Below are 16,420 nucleotides of genomic sequence, written 5' to 3' on the forward strand. Positions count from 1 at the left end.
AGTCTATTGGCTGGGAGCCCAGGAGACAGGGCCAATTCAGCAACACTCATAGGATTACACACCAAGACACAGACTGCGAAGGAAATACAGAATGGATTGCTGCTTCCAATTGAGGCTGCATGGATATTACATAATGCCAGATAAAAGACAACACAAGGTACAATGCTACGGTGTCAAAGAGAATACACTAAACAAGGATGGGGGAGTTATCAAACATAGAGGCTTGGTATTTTCAAAGAGAGACATGGCTATACAAACACTGGCAGACTTGGCCTCAGACCTTGGGGAACAAAAAAATCCCAATTCATGCATAATGGAGCATGTGGTCAATACATTGGAGGACAACTTGTCATGGGAGCTAAAGATGGATACAATTTGCAATGCCATGAGTTGTATTATTCATCTCTTGAAAAATGCTCTGATGCACAAAAATTACATATTAATGTTGGAAAGGCAGCACTTCTTGGGGTTGTTTTCAACTTGACTTGTTTATTTCACAGGGAAAGCATTTAAAGCAGATTTTCAACCCATATTTTTAACAAAAATAACTTGGATGGGAGGCATGGTCAGTATTTTTTATTTAAACCACACACCCAGCAAAATGTGTTGAAGGAGGACTACTAACCATCTAAAATGGCTTTTTTTCGAATTTCTAGACGTCAACTTTCTTAGTAAAATAACATAAAATGCTTCCATCCTATTTTTCTAAATTGAATGAAAAGATGTATTTATTATTACAAAATAAACAGTATGGGGATGGAATTGTGATTAGCAATAAACATACCTGATCTTGGTAGATAAAGAAGAGCATGATCGATAGTATCTCCAGGAAGAAGATGAGGACAAGAAGGATGAAAAACTGTGGGGAAAGGGAGACAGAGAGAACAAAGTATTTATGGGTGCAATTTATCAGGAGCCAGGGAGGAGAGCTCCTCTATGGTGACAACACTTATCTGTGAAGAATGAAGTCTAACGCAGCAGCATAGAAGAGAGTCAGACAGCTGGAGAGGCCCACGGTGTCAGGAAGAGAGCGTTGCTGTAAGACGAGAGATTCTAGACCCTTACATCCCTCACTTTTGGTGTTTATGATTGACAGCCCAGAGAGAGCATGGATGTATAACAATCCTTCCAAGTTAGGCTGGTTGGAGTGGAACAACAGAATATCTACTTTTGGGCTCTATCATATCTTCCGACAACACACACATACACACACCCATCCTGACGACCCATGTGAGCAATTGAGACAGTTAGCTGACTAATCCATCAAGCATTCTGCGAAAACTACATCTCACCCCTCACACAAGGGAGCACCTGTCCTCTTCACTGTCATTGAACAGCAGTAGCAAAAGGAGCGAGTGAGAAAGTGAAATGTGAAGGGAGATAAAGGGAAGCATAGCTCTAGAGGCCTTACGGCAATAAGAGCAATAAACAGAAAGAGAAGGAGAGTGACAAAGAAGAGGGAAAGGGGTCAGTGTTGGTTGCTGCATTACCACCAAATCCTTTCATTTTGTGAGAGAGCTATCCAGAAATGTGACTTGTGAATTAGCCGTGATACAGGCTTCAGGATGTGGTGGTACAGTCTATTTGCCTTCAAGGCCTCAGCAGCCACACCGCTTGAAGGCGAGACAAGGCATTAATCAACAATAGGAAGGTATGAAACATCTCATTGTAAGCCACATAGTGCTTTATTCTTCTGTCCTCAATTCAAAGATCTGTCCCCACTGTTTCTTGATATGTGCCTGAGTTTTTAGTAATGCTTTGCAGTTATGCAACCATGTTGGAAAACATGTAAAGTAAAAATGAAATACTGTGGTGGGGGATAGACACAGACAAACTGCCGTCAAACCTATATTTAATTTACACACTTTCCTTCCAGATTTGATGTTAAACTTTTGGGTTGTTGTGCATGTGCACCCTGTTGTGACCTTTTACTAATCCGTCAGCTCCCAATCATGTCAATGACACCTGAAATCCTAGGATTTGTCTCTTAACTATTGAAGCACAACCTATAGGGCCAGGGACAAAAAAATAAAAAAATAAACTGAATAAAAGATGCAAATCACCTCTTGGGAAGTAAACATTTAATGTGGGTCAATTTAGTATACTTCAAAATTAATTGACCAATCATGAGAAGACTTAAGCACTTCCTGTTTTGCCTCAGGCAATAAATATATCTCAAGAGATTTCAGCTGTACTATCATGGTCATGGCAAAATTAATGGAAATCCTAGACAATGGCATTCAGACATAATTTTTAACAATATGGTGAACCAGAAAAATGAAAATAAATTTAAAACTAACTATATTGTAAGGGATATGTGTTGCCCCATTGAAATGAGAGACAATCAGCTGTCAATTATAAAAACAATAATTGGATGGCAATTATACTGACTGCCAGAGGATACTGACTTCAAAATGTGTCTTAATCTAACTTAATTATACAAATTTGTCAACAGGAATTTGTCTGTGAATTCTTGAAGGAGATCAACATTCATCGTAGTCAAACTGAAATGTTCAATGTTAAATCTCCAATGCTGTGCCAATGTCAATGCCATGTACTCATAGTGTTTGTGACGCATTTCTGTGCATGACACATTGTTATGACTGGCACTGAAAATATATGATAACCCACGCAAACACTGTTGAGTAATTAGATGTGTTGTTCAAACAATATACTGTATACTTATTTGTTTTAGTGTGTGGGAGCACATCAGTGTGCACATGCATCAGCATTTGTGTCAGTTTGCTTTTATGTTTGTGGGTGTGTGTGAAAACTGTTTAACCACCCACCCACCCTACACACAAAAACACACACACAAACAACTGTGTATGTTATGATTCATTGTGCACACTTTGCTGATATTCCAATTCAGCTGAGATCAGTCCCTTGGTAGGAGTGTGCCATGGGATGAGGCACAATCAAAGCCCTGGTGCCTAGATTGATTTCCCCCACATTTAGTCCCTGCTTAGGATTTCTACTTTTAGCTGTGCCTCTTTGTCCATAGATACAAACCAACACTGTTGATGACGTGCAGAGCTGACAGTTCAGCGCAGTTGGACATTTCCTCTCAAATCAATGGCATTTGGGCTCCAGCAGGTTGGGACAGCTTGCTAACACATGAGGGACCACTGCCAGGAGTAATAACTCAACAGGTATTTAGTTCCTGCAGTGTCATCAGAATGTATTTTTCTTTCAGCTGGCTTATTTCTCTTCTGTCACTCTTACATGTTATAATTGCATGTCCACTTTTCTGAAAAGATTGTTTGTGTATAAGCATTTTTGGTTTTCCAATATATTAAGGTAAAGCCTCAGCGACTTAACCCCTCCCCCCAGTTATCACAACCTCGCCTAATACCTTGAGCAAGTATTTACTGTCATGTTATATACGTGTGAAATGCGATTGTAATTTGGAATAAATCCGACATTTCTGGACCCTAATTAAATGTACTGGTGTGGATAGAAAAGCTAGAAATATTTCTGATGAAGGTGAAGACTAATGGATTCATAACCATTTTGAAACACATTCTGCTTTATGGATCTTCAATATTACAAATACAATCAACAGAATATTTACTCGGCTTCTGTTGACAAACCATAAACAACATCCAGCTCTTTGTTTGAGGAGTCTACCTGGTAGTTGTTGTTAAAATCATATTCTTAAGACAATGCTTTCATGATAATATGTTGAATTAAAAGGAATAAGCTACCGTATATGGAAGAATGTCCATCCCTCAGTTAATGACTAATTCCAAATGACCAATGAAAGCATATAGAAGACAACACTAAAACATGAAGATATGATGTAAAGTAACAGATGCATTATTAGAGTCCTGGATAAACCACACGTCATATGTAGACATACTACAAACGACATACTGAGTCTTTACACTAAACTGATGTTTGAACATCTCTTAAGAGTGTTTGTGTATCTCTCTCCTCAACCCATAATTAAAGCACTAAATTCTTCTTGAAACAAAGGTTTTTTAAATCTTCATCGTCACACACAATGATCTCCCATCTATCTTTATACTGTATGTGCCGGCCTTTATAGAGGGGTTGGCTTATTATCTTGGCACAGCAGTCAGTGCCTTTGAGCGCCCCATGGGAAATGTCAAGACAGCTGCTAATGATGGGCACATGGTCTTGCAATTTCTTTTTATGACTGTCCTGCTGAATGATTGCAACCCCTGCTGTGCTGTTTCATAAAAATGGTTTGGATTTGATCTGGTTCTTTGCAGGATTATTGGGGAGCTTCTCTAATGAACACTTTTAAGTATCAGGTTTGCCAACTGTGTGCTGTATTCAAACACATTTATTTCAGTTGTTGATGTGTTTTTGCTTGGTCATGGTTGGCTGTGGCATGAGATGTGAGTGAGTCTAAGAATCAGGACAGTGAGCGTGTTAGCTGTTTTCATTTGGAGATCTGATTAATGGATAAAGATCTTGTTTTTAAAACTTTATTTTCAGCCGACGGGATAAAAAGACAAGAAATTGGAGGTCATGCTCCAATTGTAAAAGCCTCAGAATAAGTTTGAACACATTTTCTCACTTCATGAGTGTGTACTAAGAGCTTTAATGCATAGCGTGTCTAGTTAGTGCGACTAATGTTAAATAATTTTGTTGTGGATGCAAGTAGATTGTTATGGAAAATTATGTCATATATTTAAATAAGATCCATCCTGTTTATTTTTGAGCAAAATAACAAAAAAGTGACATTTGCATTAACAATCATTGTTATGTTGATGATGATGCAAGTGTTATCATGGCAGATACTTACACTCAACAACAAAGGACGGCTTTCTTTGACAGCTCCGACGCAGCCAAGGCACCCAATCACCATGATAATCGTCCCCACTGCAATAAGGAGATTGGCTGCTGACAGGGAGGGGAGGGATGATGAGAGTGTGGCAAAGTTCCCCTGGGTCACCGACAGCCACACCCCCACTCCGAGTATTCCACAACCCCCCAACTAAGGCAGAAAAAGAGACAGGGAGAGAGGTAAAGAGGGAGATAGAGAAATGAAAAAAGAGATAATTAAACAAACTAACCCTAATAGACAATATAGTTTACATATATAAAATATCCCAAATTGTAAACCCATCACTACTCTCTAACACACTCAAACACACACACACACATTCACTTCCCCAGGCACTGCCTAGAAATGCACATCTGCTCCACATACACATAACAAGTACTTTGAGATTTTCATGTGTAAATATGTGATTATTGTTTCCCCCTTCTCTCTCGTCTATTCCCAAATGTAACACAATGCTAGATCCCTCTTAATGAACTTGAGCTAAATGTAGGGCATGGCAGGAAATAAACCATGTCTTTGTGTTCCCCAAATGATTAGATAGGTTTTGTGTTGTGACCATGTTCTGAGAAGCTGGACAGTCATTGTTTGAGAGTCTCCCATTGTAACCCCTATTCCCTCTTTAGAGTACTCAGCAGGGGAATGGTGTTCTGAGAGGAAGAGTGGGGAGAGAGAGAGATGAGGAGAGATGATGAGACTGTGAGATAAAAGTAGAGTGAGAGATGGATGAGAGTTGGAAGAGAGATGACAGCGTAGCGCACTCTCTTGTACAGATATTGTGTTCTTTTTCCTTGGGCTACGCTCATGAAAATCCACTTCCAAAACTATCAGGAATTTGTCTATTCTTTAACTGTTCAAATCCTAACATCTTAATAACAGAAAGTGCCAGAGATTGCCAAGGCTTTGACTCAAGCCTATACTTCTACTGTCATTGCTGCTCCTGCAGACCTCTCTCCAATGACCCCTCTTTCACAACAATGTTCACAACAGTCTGATATGGACTATGGCAATCAGCTGACTGAAAGTTATTGGTTGACCTAGATTGTCATGTCATGTTCTAACATACTGTGATTCTACATGTACCATATAGTATATGCATGGGTGTGTGTGATTGATTATTTGTTTGACATTATATATGGGAAAAACAAGTGTACCTGATAACGTCACTTGAAACATATGTATGTTGTCCCCATGGTCTAAGCCTTATCTGAGAGCAAGAAAGTAAGGGAGAGAGAGATGAGGAGATCAGACAACTCTGACAGCTCCAGTGAGATGAGGGAATAGAGAAAAGAGTCTCTGGAGAGTTTTTCAAAGAACTGCCTTGTCATACCTCCTTGAAAGACACTAGCCTACACTTTACTTCACTTTACATGGTTCACTGAACAACATGCACTCTCTCTTCATCGTATTTGTTTCTAAACAAGACCCAGGCTCCCAGACTTGTGTCGAGACGGTATCTTAAAATCAATATATTTTGCAGCGTTCAGTCTTAAAGATTATGATGAGTTGTACACCCCCTAATACTGCCAACCAATGACTTGGACTATCATGTCAGCCAGAGGCTTTGAGAAGAAGATAAAGGGATTTATGCACAGATGGCAACTCAAAACAGCTCTTCAACAACAATGAAAGTTATCTGGTTTGCTTATTCAGAGTAGAGATGAAATGACAGACACCCTTGATTTGTTGTAACTGATCATTTTTTCCTGTATACTTTCTAAATATTTTCTCATTCACAATCAACTGCATTTTATCCTGGGGGGGGGGGGGGTTAACATTGTTTTTGGAACCTAATTAAAAGTCCCATTAGAAAAAACAGATTAATTCAGAGAATTAACATAAACACAGCAACATCACACTTTTTATAGCTCGCCTGCACATAATGTAATTCCTGTGCATTAAGGTGTGGGATTTACCACAGAGAATGAGGCGTTGTTTTTCTTTCTTTCTGCATTAAATAACATTAATAATATACATAAACAAAGTTTTAATAATTCCATGTTTCTTTTAACAAGCACTCATAGGTTGCAGTGGGCACTCAGCTTGCGTATGTCTCCCATGTTGCTTTAGTCATTCCACTAGATAGACATACAGACAAACATACAACAAAGTCAGGTTAACAAAAATATATAATATAAAAATTATAGCCATTTACAAAGGTAGACGGTTAAGGTTAAACTTGTAACATTAAAAACCAATAGTTAAACTTTTTTTAAAAATTATGCCTAACTTTTGAACTTTGTTTCAGAAACCATATTTTGTACATCCTGGTAAAGCATTTTGTGTTGTGTTCCATTACACACAGTGCATGTCCTACAATAAGAAATCAATGAGTAAACCTTTAAGTACACAACACTTTGGACTGTTTCAGTCTACTTTTAATCTACAGAATATTGCCCAAGGTATTTTTCCTTTTGTTTTGTTTTTTCTTTAAATTAATTACAAGGCTTACAAGGCTATGACTCACGGCAGTATTGTATGACCCTGATGAGCCACAACAAATAGAAGTATATCTTTCCAAAGAACATTTATTGGTACACGTCTTTCAGACAGTGGTTTGAAAGGAATTAAAGGAGAACAGCCCATTTTGGGGTTTCAGCACTATCTCTTTTCTCTGTGACCGGTTTTACGATCTACTTTTCATTCTGTTCCACGTTAACTGCTTTTGACCACCAGTCACTGCCAGAAGCAAAATACATTAACATTGCAGAAGTAGTTTTTTCCCCCCATCAAAAGTAATATGTAAATCTGTTTTTGTGCCGTTAGCAGTGAATGAGCCAATACAATTGGTTATACTTTCATGCATTCTTCAGGGAATAAAAGCAAGCTATAAAGTACATTATGTATACTTTTCTAAAACATCTATATTCTAAAACATCTTTACTTTGATGCATCTATACTATAATCTCTGTCTGTCCAAGTTTTGTAGTCTTGTATTTTAGGGCAACGAATGTTACCAACAGCATCACGGGCACTGTGCCCTGTGTATAATTCCAGGAATCTGTGTGTGTGTCTCACCGACATATTATTCACTGCATCACGGGTACTGTGCACTAGTTTATTTAATGCCTTCATCTAGCAAAGTTGATGTCTTGCCAACAGCTGCAAGTTAGTTCAGTAAGAGTCATTTGATTAATTAAGGGATTGAATTGTTAGACTCAACAGCTGTTATCCATTCAGTGATTTATTTGGCTCATCAATTGCCCAAAAACATGACTCCTTCATTTCACTCACTCACCAACTTCAAAGTTAAACAACGATTCAGTAATCGATTCAGTAAGTAAACCCTTAATTTGACTCTTGCACTAGTTGTAAATTAGCTTCCCTGCTACAATGAATGACCAGTTAGTATGAACAGATCATTCTCTGTATGTTAATCAAGTGGAGAGTGGGAGTTGGATCGCCCTTGGTCCTTGTAATTGTCCTCCCTGTAAAAACTGATGCCAAGGAACTGGATTACAGTTGATCAGCATTCAAGAGGAGGTATCTAGTTATTCTCCACATGTTTGAGTTATCTCCATCCAAAATCCCTGCTCTCAGGGAACACACCCACATAGTTGTGTGCACACAAACATGCACATACACACTTACACATGTCATATACACACATTGATGGGAGACAAAGGCAGTACATATTTATTTTCCTCTCTCGCTCTTTCTCTCTATTTCTCACTCACTCACTCACTCACTCACTCACTCATTCACTCATTCACTCACAAACACACACACACACACTCACAATAACTCCCTCACACATCACATCATTATGTTCATCTGCTGAATGTGTTTTTGCAGTCTTTCCATTCTAGTGCATTGAACACACTAAGTCAGTGCTTTTATTATGTAAAGCTTCTATTTGAATTGGATAAGAGCTGGATAAATTTCTAACTTGCATACCAGTGTTTAGTGCCAGCATAGCATACACAAGGACCATGTGCTGTGTGTGGAGACCCAAAACTGCATGTCGACCCCAATTGGGGGATTCTGAGACAGTTTATCTAGTTTGTCATATACATAGTTACGAATGAAACAGAAAAATGTAAATGACAACTATTATTATTTTTCTCAGTGTTGCATCCTGTGTAATACTATACTTTGGAACAGGAACACCAACCCTCAATTCCCGTTCATGGCCATCCTGCATACAATAGTTAAATAAAAAGTGTAGTAATGGATGCAGAAATGAAAGTTGACAGCTTAGATGGTTAAATACGTGCTCGGGGGTTACGGAGCAGGAGGGACTCAGACCAGGGCACAGTCAAAAGGGATTTAATAAACTCTTCACAGCATGGCAGACAGGGTAGGAATCCAGGGACAGTCAAGATCAAAACAAAAAACGAAATTCTGGGTCAAAAAACAAGCATAAGTCTGAACAAGAATGTAACACATGTAAACGCTGGAAAACAGGAAAAATACTGGCACAATCTCGCAAGGATATTGACATTTTACTGTGGTGGAGCTAGACTGCATCAGAAGCATGGCTATCCTCTGTTCTGCCCTTCTGCATTAAAATTGTCCCTGCTTGCCTGTCCCATGGAGCCTGATAGCATGAGGAAAACTTTCCTCATAAGTGTCACAAGCACACAAAGCAAATACAAATATTATAAAGGTGGAGGCTTCAAATAAGCCCAGTTGGCTTTTTGCCTCTTCCTGCACAGTGCTACTCATTTATCTCTATTATGTTTATTTATTTTGTAATTGTATTGCTTGAATTGTGCACAAAAATAAAACAAAAATAAATAAATAAACGTATCAAAGGTGCCCAATCTAAATACTCTCTTTTATCGAAGATGCAATCACAGGGAATGGAAGCAAATGACTACTTTCTGAGCGGTGCGGTGTTCTAGGAGAGTGTTTCAATTGAGGTGTGCCCATAGAAGGGCAGGGAGCATTCAATGTTTCCAGGTTCTGTTTTGAAATTCCATCACTCGAGCTGCTTACAGATCCTGCTCTAGATTGTGTGGTAGTTGGCCTACTTGATGACGGAGCACATTGCGCAATGCCCCTTTCTTTTTATTACAGATCTGTGATCTCTGCATAGAGAACAAGCTCCTATAGCCACACTGTATAACAGGAGATGGGATACAAAGCCTCTAGAGCACTGCACCACACTAACAAAACAGCTCCAGCAAAACCCCTATAAATAAACCTTGTCAGATATACAGAGAGAGAGAGAAAGAAGGGAGCGATAGAGAGAGAGGAATAGCGAGGGAGAGGGAGAAAATGAGCCCCCGCTAAGGGTAATCAATAATACTCTAATCTCTAGGGAATTCCTCCCTCTTTCCCTCTCCTCTTTCTCCTCCCCTGTTCCAACTACATCCACTGTACAGTCAGACATGCACACAAACAGAACACAGTGGGCATACATGCACAAAGACAGTATTCACATGCAGCCATGCACTGTCTGTGTAGACATACAGGCCCTGTGTACAGTGTGTGCAGACCCAATCTCCAATCACACACACATACACACAGGTCCCGGCTGGATCCTTAGTCATTACATTGACATTGGGCAGAGCAGTAGTGATTTGTGGTGGAGGCTGACTAGTTTATCAGACATCGTCACACCAGCCATGACAGCATTAATCTCAGCCCACGGTCATGTCACACAGGGAGGGTACAGTCCCCGATACCTATATTCCATGGTTATTTGCCTTAACACTGCACATTAACACCAGCTCATAAAGCATTTGAAGTACATGCATACACACTAAATAAATACAACTCAGCACTACAGGCTCACATTTTGGTGATTTAGTGCCAGCAAGGTTGAACATATTATTAGAAAGATTTGAGAGAAGCACAGCTAGGGCATTCGAACAGCATTTTATTGAGTTGTTATTTCATGAGTTATGGTGGCAGGGCTTATGTACGCATTATGAGAAGAACTAGAAGATGTTTTTATTAAGCGATTCTAGTATTGATTGCCTAGTGGACAAAGGAATTGAAAGATGTTGCCCTATATCCAGGACATTTTTGATGGCACATTCAATTGAATATGCCATCAATTTCCCTGCAAAAGTCTCAAACCTTTTGTTTAGCAACACACATTGTTTATGAAAGCAGACATAAGATTCTGTATCTATATCTGGTCTGTGTTCTCCACTCATGAGGCATTTCATCGCCATCGCAACTACCATGACATCAAAGCCAAGAGCTATACACTTAGCAGACCTCAATGACCTTGTGATTCTGTCTTTGAAAAAAAGTCTTCATAAATTATGGCCCTTGCAGTAAACTGTTTTGTGCGTTAAGGTGAGGCTAATAGCATTACAGAGCTTCGATATTCTACGCTCCAGTGGCTGGCTAAATAACTTCTAAATGGAGATGGGGTTGCTGGTAAAGCTCCAGTGGTCCATAGCTGTGTGCTCTGTAGATAAAGGCATCACAGCTGACGTGCCTCGGATGAGGCTGGGAAAGATTCTCTCAGGGTTACACAGCCTGCAGGAGTTTGAGAACAAACAGGAAGGAGACATGAAGGGAGGATAGGGTGAGTGATGATAAATATAAATGGCAATGGACAGTGACCAGATGTGGCAATAGAAATTACTAATTAGGGATGGAGGGTGAAAGAGGAAAAGAGAGAGAAAAGAGAAAGAGTCACCTTGACCAATGGCTACTGTACTAGCAAGTAAACGGTAAACAAATCAAAGGCTGATGAATGGAGAAAGAGACAGAATGAGAGCCTGTGTATTTCTGTAAGAATGGACAGGGGAAGTCAGACAACCTCACATTTAGAGTCCCATTACTATCCTAAAGCTAATCAATTCCTGTCCATTTACTGCAACGGATGGACACAATCAATCAGAACACACACATTCACACACCCAGGGGCCTTCTCAACTTTCTTCAGCTGATAGAGCCTCATAACAAAATGTGTTCCAACTCACTAGCTAGCAATCAACGCCCTCTGTCTTCCCCCACTGTGTGTGTGCATTTGTAATGTGTTTGGGAGACTGAGTGTCTATGTTTTCACATGCATGTGTGTTCATCAGTACTGAATGTTTGTATGTGGAACTGCCTTTTAGCAATCTCTGCATGTATGTTTGTGTTCACGCTCTAGTTGAGTGAGCAGCCATATTTCCCTTGTTATTCACCTTTCTCCTCCAATCCCTCCCCCCTCCCCTTCCCTCCCTATTCCTCTCCTCTAATCTGCTCTCCTAATTATCATAATTTTGTCCTTATTCCCTAGCCTGACGTTGTCATACTCATAATTCTAGGCAGAATATGAGTCTGACAACTCTCCGTTGGGCTTTGACTACGGGGCGTGTTTCAAACGAGCCTGGAAAACAAATGCCTCTTCGCTCAATTGGATAGACCTACAACCAATCAGAGCAACGTAATATGTTGTTTGTTCAAAACAAATTCAACTTAAGCGCTCTTTTGTGACGTGGGTGATTACGTTACTGTTGATCATCTGTCCATCATCGTATAAAGCCCGCCCTGGCAATTTCATTGGTACGCCCAGATTCTGGTTTTTCTGTAGTTGTTCCCCAATATGAGACCCTCCAGACCCAACTTCCCGACCAAATTTTTTTGTGGGCGGGGAGAAGTTGGGCTGGCAGCCAGGCTACTTATTCCCGTTTCTTCTCTATAACTGTATAACCTCTCTTTGCTCTATCCTACTCCTGCCTCTTTCCATCCATCTCCTCTCTCTCACTCTCCCCTTTTCTACTGCCCCCCTTACCTTCTCTCCCTCCATCTCCAGTCTCCTCCACCTTTATCAATTACCTCCACCCTCCATCAACAGCAGCAGTATATTCAAAGGTTCAAACTTCTTAATCAAAAATTGAAAATTTGCCCAGGTTAAAGAGAGTTTAACCAGGATCCCAGGTACCAAGTCCTCCAAACAACCAGAACTGTTCTGAAAGGCAGCATAGGAAGAGTAAAGAAGAGGATTAACAGAGGGCTTTACCAGAGCTACACTGGCTCTGACACAGTGCACACATAAAAGGGGGCTTTATTCCCCCTTACTTCTCTTTTGGTCAGGTAATGAGTAGGGAGTGTTAGCCAGTGATGAATATTTCAACAGATCTCTGCATCAAACAGACAAGAAAAGGGTTGGAAGCAACAACAGGAAGGGAGGAGAGTGTAGTTCATGAAGGAATCAAACCATTTAGTTTTTAGCAACTGAGCGCAAAGCTAGTGCATTCAACAGATGAGAGATCAAACACTCCCAGAAGGTGGTTTTGTGTAGGATCAACCAGCTGCAACGTGCTACTGAATGAGGCGCTGCCCCTATACAGTTGCACAGCACTCATTCTGTTCAAAACTGCTCTGTTTGATCTAGTGAGCATCAAATGTTTGTTTTTCTTGTTGACCATGTTTGGTCTCCTAAACTACAATGTGAAAAAGTTGGAACAATGTTGTTGACACCACATTTATAAAAACATAGAGTCTCAGGGAGAAATTACTGTAACATTGAAGTCACAATATAAAGGAGGCTGCACACTACTTGGCTGCTGTCTTTGTTGGTGTTTTTAAGCTAGTACCCGTTCTGCCTATGAAAACTGACAGCATGTTTATAATATATATTTGCCAATTTGTTTGCAGGAGCCACTGTAAACTGAAGAATACACTGATATGGTCACAGATTGAGTAAATAATGAAGATGGGACATTGCCAGCGGAGTTGAGAACCATACGCTGCACAAGTCTAACTCAGATATATACCACATGCCCTACTTACTTTGCAAGACATTTTGAAAACCTATTCATAATTAAGAGTCATATCACCAGCTGCTGCGTCAACTCGTTAGCCGCACGGGAGATTATTTTGGACTGCCGGAATAGTACTGGTAGTATCATATGTTAAAATCTGAACTGCTATGGGCTATCTGTAAACAAACAACATTATGTATGGCACTATCTACAATGTAATAAATACAGTACAATAAAGAAAAAGCTATTCTACCCCAGTATGTCAGTCAGCTCTCTATTCTATGCTTTGTCTGTACCCCATGGTCCAACTACCTGAATGGGGATGAAAACAACTAGAAATATATTATATTGGATATTTGGCACAATGATACACTGACTCCTTCATTGTGACAACTACAATAGACAGGGCAGAGGTGCATCTTGAAAATATTCACATGGCACAAAGCTTGTTAATGGGCTCGAGCTGGCATGCAGATATCTCCTTTGAGAAGGAAATTATATATCTTTGTGGTGGATGTTGTTACAAGGTTTTGCTAGGTGAGCCTGTCTGTTAGCAAATTCACAAGTGAAAGGTTGGGATTAAAAGATACATTAACTCATGACTAATGTTGAATAGTCTCACACAGTACTGAAGCAGGTATGACAAAGTTGAGGCAAATATAAGTAAATATAATATGCACATCCTTAGTGGGTATAAAATACCAATCAAAGTAAAGTGCACTAATACCTAGCAGACATTGCAAGGCTGAGCTACAGGGAGAGCTCCATATTATGTGTAAAAATCTCAGTAAATATTAAATGCATCAAGGTGGGTGGGAAATAATGAGTCCTAGAAAACATCAGTTCTTTTATTTGAAGCACACAAAGAGCTTGTGACAGTTGACAGTCCAAAACTCACCAATCGATTGTGCATGGCTATTAGATGAGCAGGTAGGACATATGCAGTCCACACTGGTATTCTGTATACTGTATCCTTGTTTCCCCCCCACATTGCCTCCTGCTGTTTGTGCACCTGTTCTTCCTGACCTACTGTTATTCCTCTCAACATGCCCTCTTTTCCTCTCTCCTCTAACCCTACCTTGCTACTCCCTCATTCCACTGTGGTCAGTCTGGCTTAGCACAAGTGTGTGGCTTTCTTGCAGGTCCTTACATGTTTACAGTTAATTCCCTGCCATTTGGACCCCTCATTGTGCACACCTCACAACCACCTCATTATGAGGAGGTCGTCTTTCTATGCCACCGGGTGGTTTGTTGTTTGTCACTTTAATGCGGGTCACCTTTCTCCCCTGGACTGTTTGAGTGTTTTTGCAGAGGATTTCTCCGGTACAGCCACGGCTCAATTACAGAACAAGGTCACACAGATGAAACCAGAATCCCTCCCTCGGACTTTATCTCATTCTTTTCCTCTCCGTACCCCCTCCCCCTCTCTCTCTCACTCTTCCTCTCTTTGGACAGAAGGATTGGTGCTGAAAGCCACCCTTCTTTCATGCTGTGTCTTTACCCCAACCTCACTCTGATCATTTCTTTTAGGATTTTTACTCCTCATTTTTTCTCAGCTTGGATCGATGGAAACCAACTTCCTCTCAAGATACTTCTTGAGTATCTCTCTTCTTTCTCTCTTATTCACAAATTCAATATCACTCTTTTGCTCTCACACCCAGTACCTAGTACCTACCTCTCTCTTTTCTCTCTAATTTCCTATCCCGTACCATCCTTAGTCTTGATGAACCACCCTTCTCCAATTCCCTTGTCGATAAGATTTGTTATCAGTGTTAATATACTTCTCTTTTTATAGCCTGGCAAGGAAACAGGGCTGGCATCTTCTAATGTGTATGTGTGAGAGAGAAACAGAGACAGAGAGAGAGGGTGGATGTGTGGCGTTTATCTGCAAGATTAATATAAAGGAATGACAGAAGAAAGTGAAGAGGAAACATAAGTGGAGGGACTGGGCCTATGCACAATTATCTTTATTTCAAAGCTGAGAGGGCCATGTGGCTCCGTTGACCTATTCTTGATTAGAAGCCCTCTTCTTGGCAGATTATCACTGTGCTATGCCAATTCAGATGGTTCAGCTCAACTGCACAAATTGGTGCTTCTACAGTATATTTCTCTATCAAGATGTCAGTATATCACGTTAAGCATGGCATCAGCTGCTTGACATCTCTTTAAAGTCAACATAGTTTTTACTTATCCTTACAATATCCTCCATTTTCTGACCAGCTTTCTACAATGTTTGAAACTAAGAGACTGAACTATTATTTTTACAGCCACAACAAAACATTGCCTTCAACTACCATCTGTAAATAACTGACATGGCATGGTATGGCACAGTACATTATATTTATATAGATATTATCTTCATTCTATTTTTATGTGGGGGAGGGGGGGGGGTAAATACACTGGTATACTGAGCTACTAGTGATTGAAAGGCCATGTCTTAATTAGAGACATAGTGTACTGCATGGACAATCATTGCTCCATGCCAAGGCAGATCAATGAGTCAAGTGAGTTTCATTGATGGTAAATCATCTTCCCTTGTCTACAAGTCAATGACCCTGCAGCTCAAGGTTGACCGATCAGAATGTCTCAGTTTCTATTGCCATATGAAAATGATTAGATTCACCTGACTGTTCTAATGACAATGGAAAAAATTGGTGTCACACATTGTTCAACGACTTCAACAGTCTCCACCTTACCAGTTACTCATTACTGCTATTGTGATATCATAGAAAAGCTTACTTGTAGCAGCCAGGTGCTGGGTGTACTTATGAGGTGGCCGTCATTAGCGTAATATAATTAAATGAACTGTGTTCTTGACAAGGACAAAGACTCAGAAACCAACCCTGACCATGGAACCTTTTCCTGTCTGTAACTGTGTGATTAGCCACATAATTTAAAATTATATTCCAACAGCAGTAATTAAATGATTGAAGGGCTGAATAAA

At 40.1% G+C, this 16,420-nt stretch overlaps 1 protein-coding gene across 2 annotated transcripts in view; it reads right to left on the bottom strand.

Moving 5' to 3' along the window:
- Positions 1–16,420, bottom strand: part of tspan4a (tetraspanin 4a) — a 40,910-nt gene that overhangs the window by 8,584 nt on the left and 15,906 nt on the right. For both annotated transcript variants that reach the window (XM_084682534.1, XM_084682533.1), the window contains 2 exons: positions 4,778–4,969; positions 785–859 (listed from right to left, as the gene is read on the bottom strand). In XM_084682534.1, coding sequence (XP_084538660.1) covers positions 785–859; positions 4,778–4,969 — 267 coding nt within the window. The remainder of the gene's footprint in view (positions 1–784; positions 860–4,777; positions 4,970–16,420) is intronic.

The sequence above is a fragment of the Hypomesus nipponensis genome, chromosome 19, assembly GCF_054491055.1.
Source record: "Hypomesus nipponensis isolate SF chromosome 19, ASM5449105v1, whole genome shotgun sequence".
In the NCBI taxonomy this organism is placed as follows: Eukaryota; Metazoa; Chordata; class Actinopteri; order Osmeriformes; family Osmeridae; genus Hypomesus; species Hypomesus nipponensis.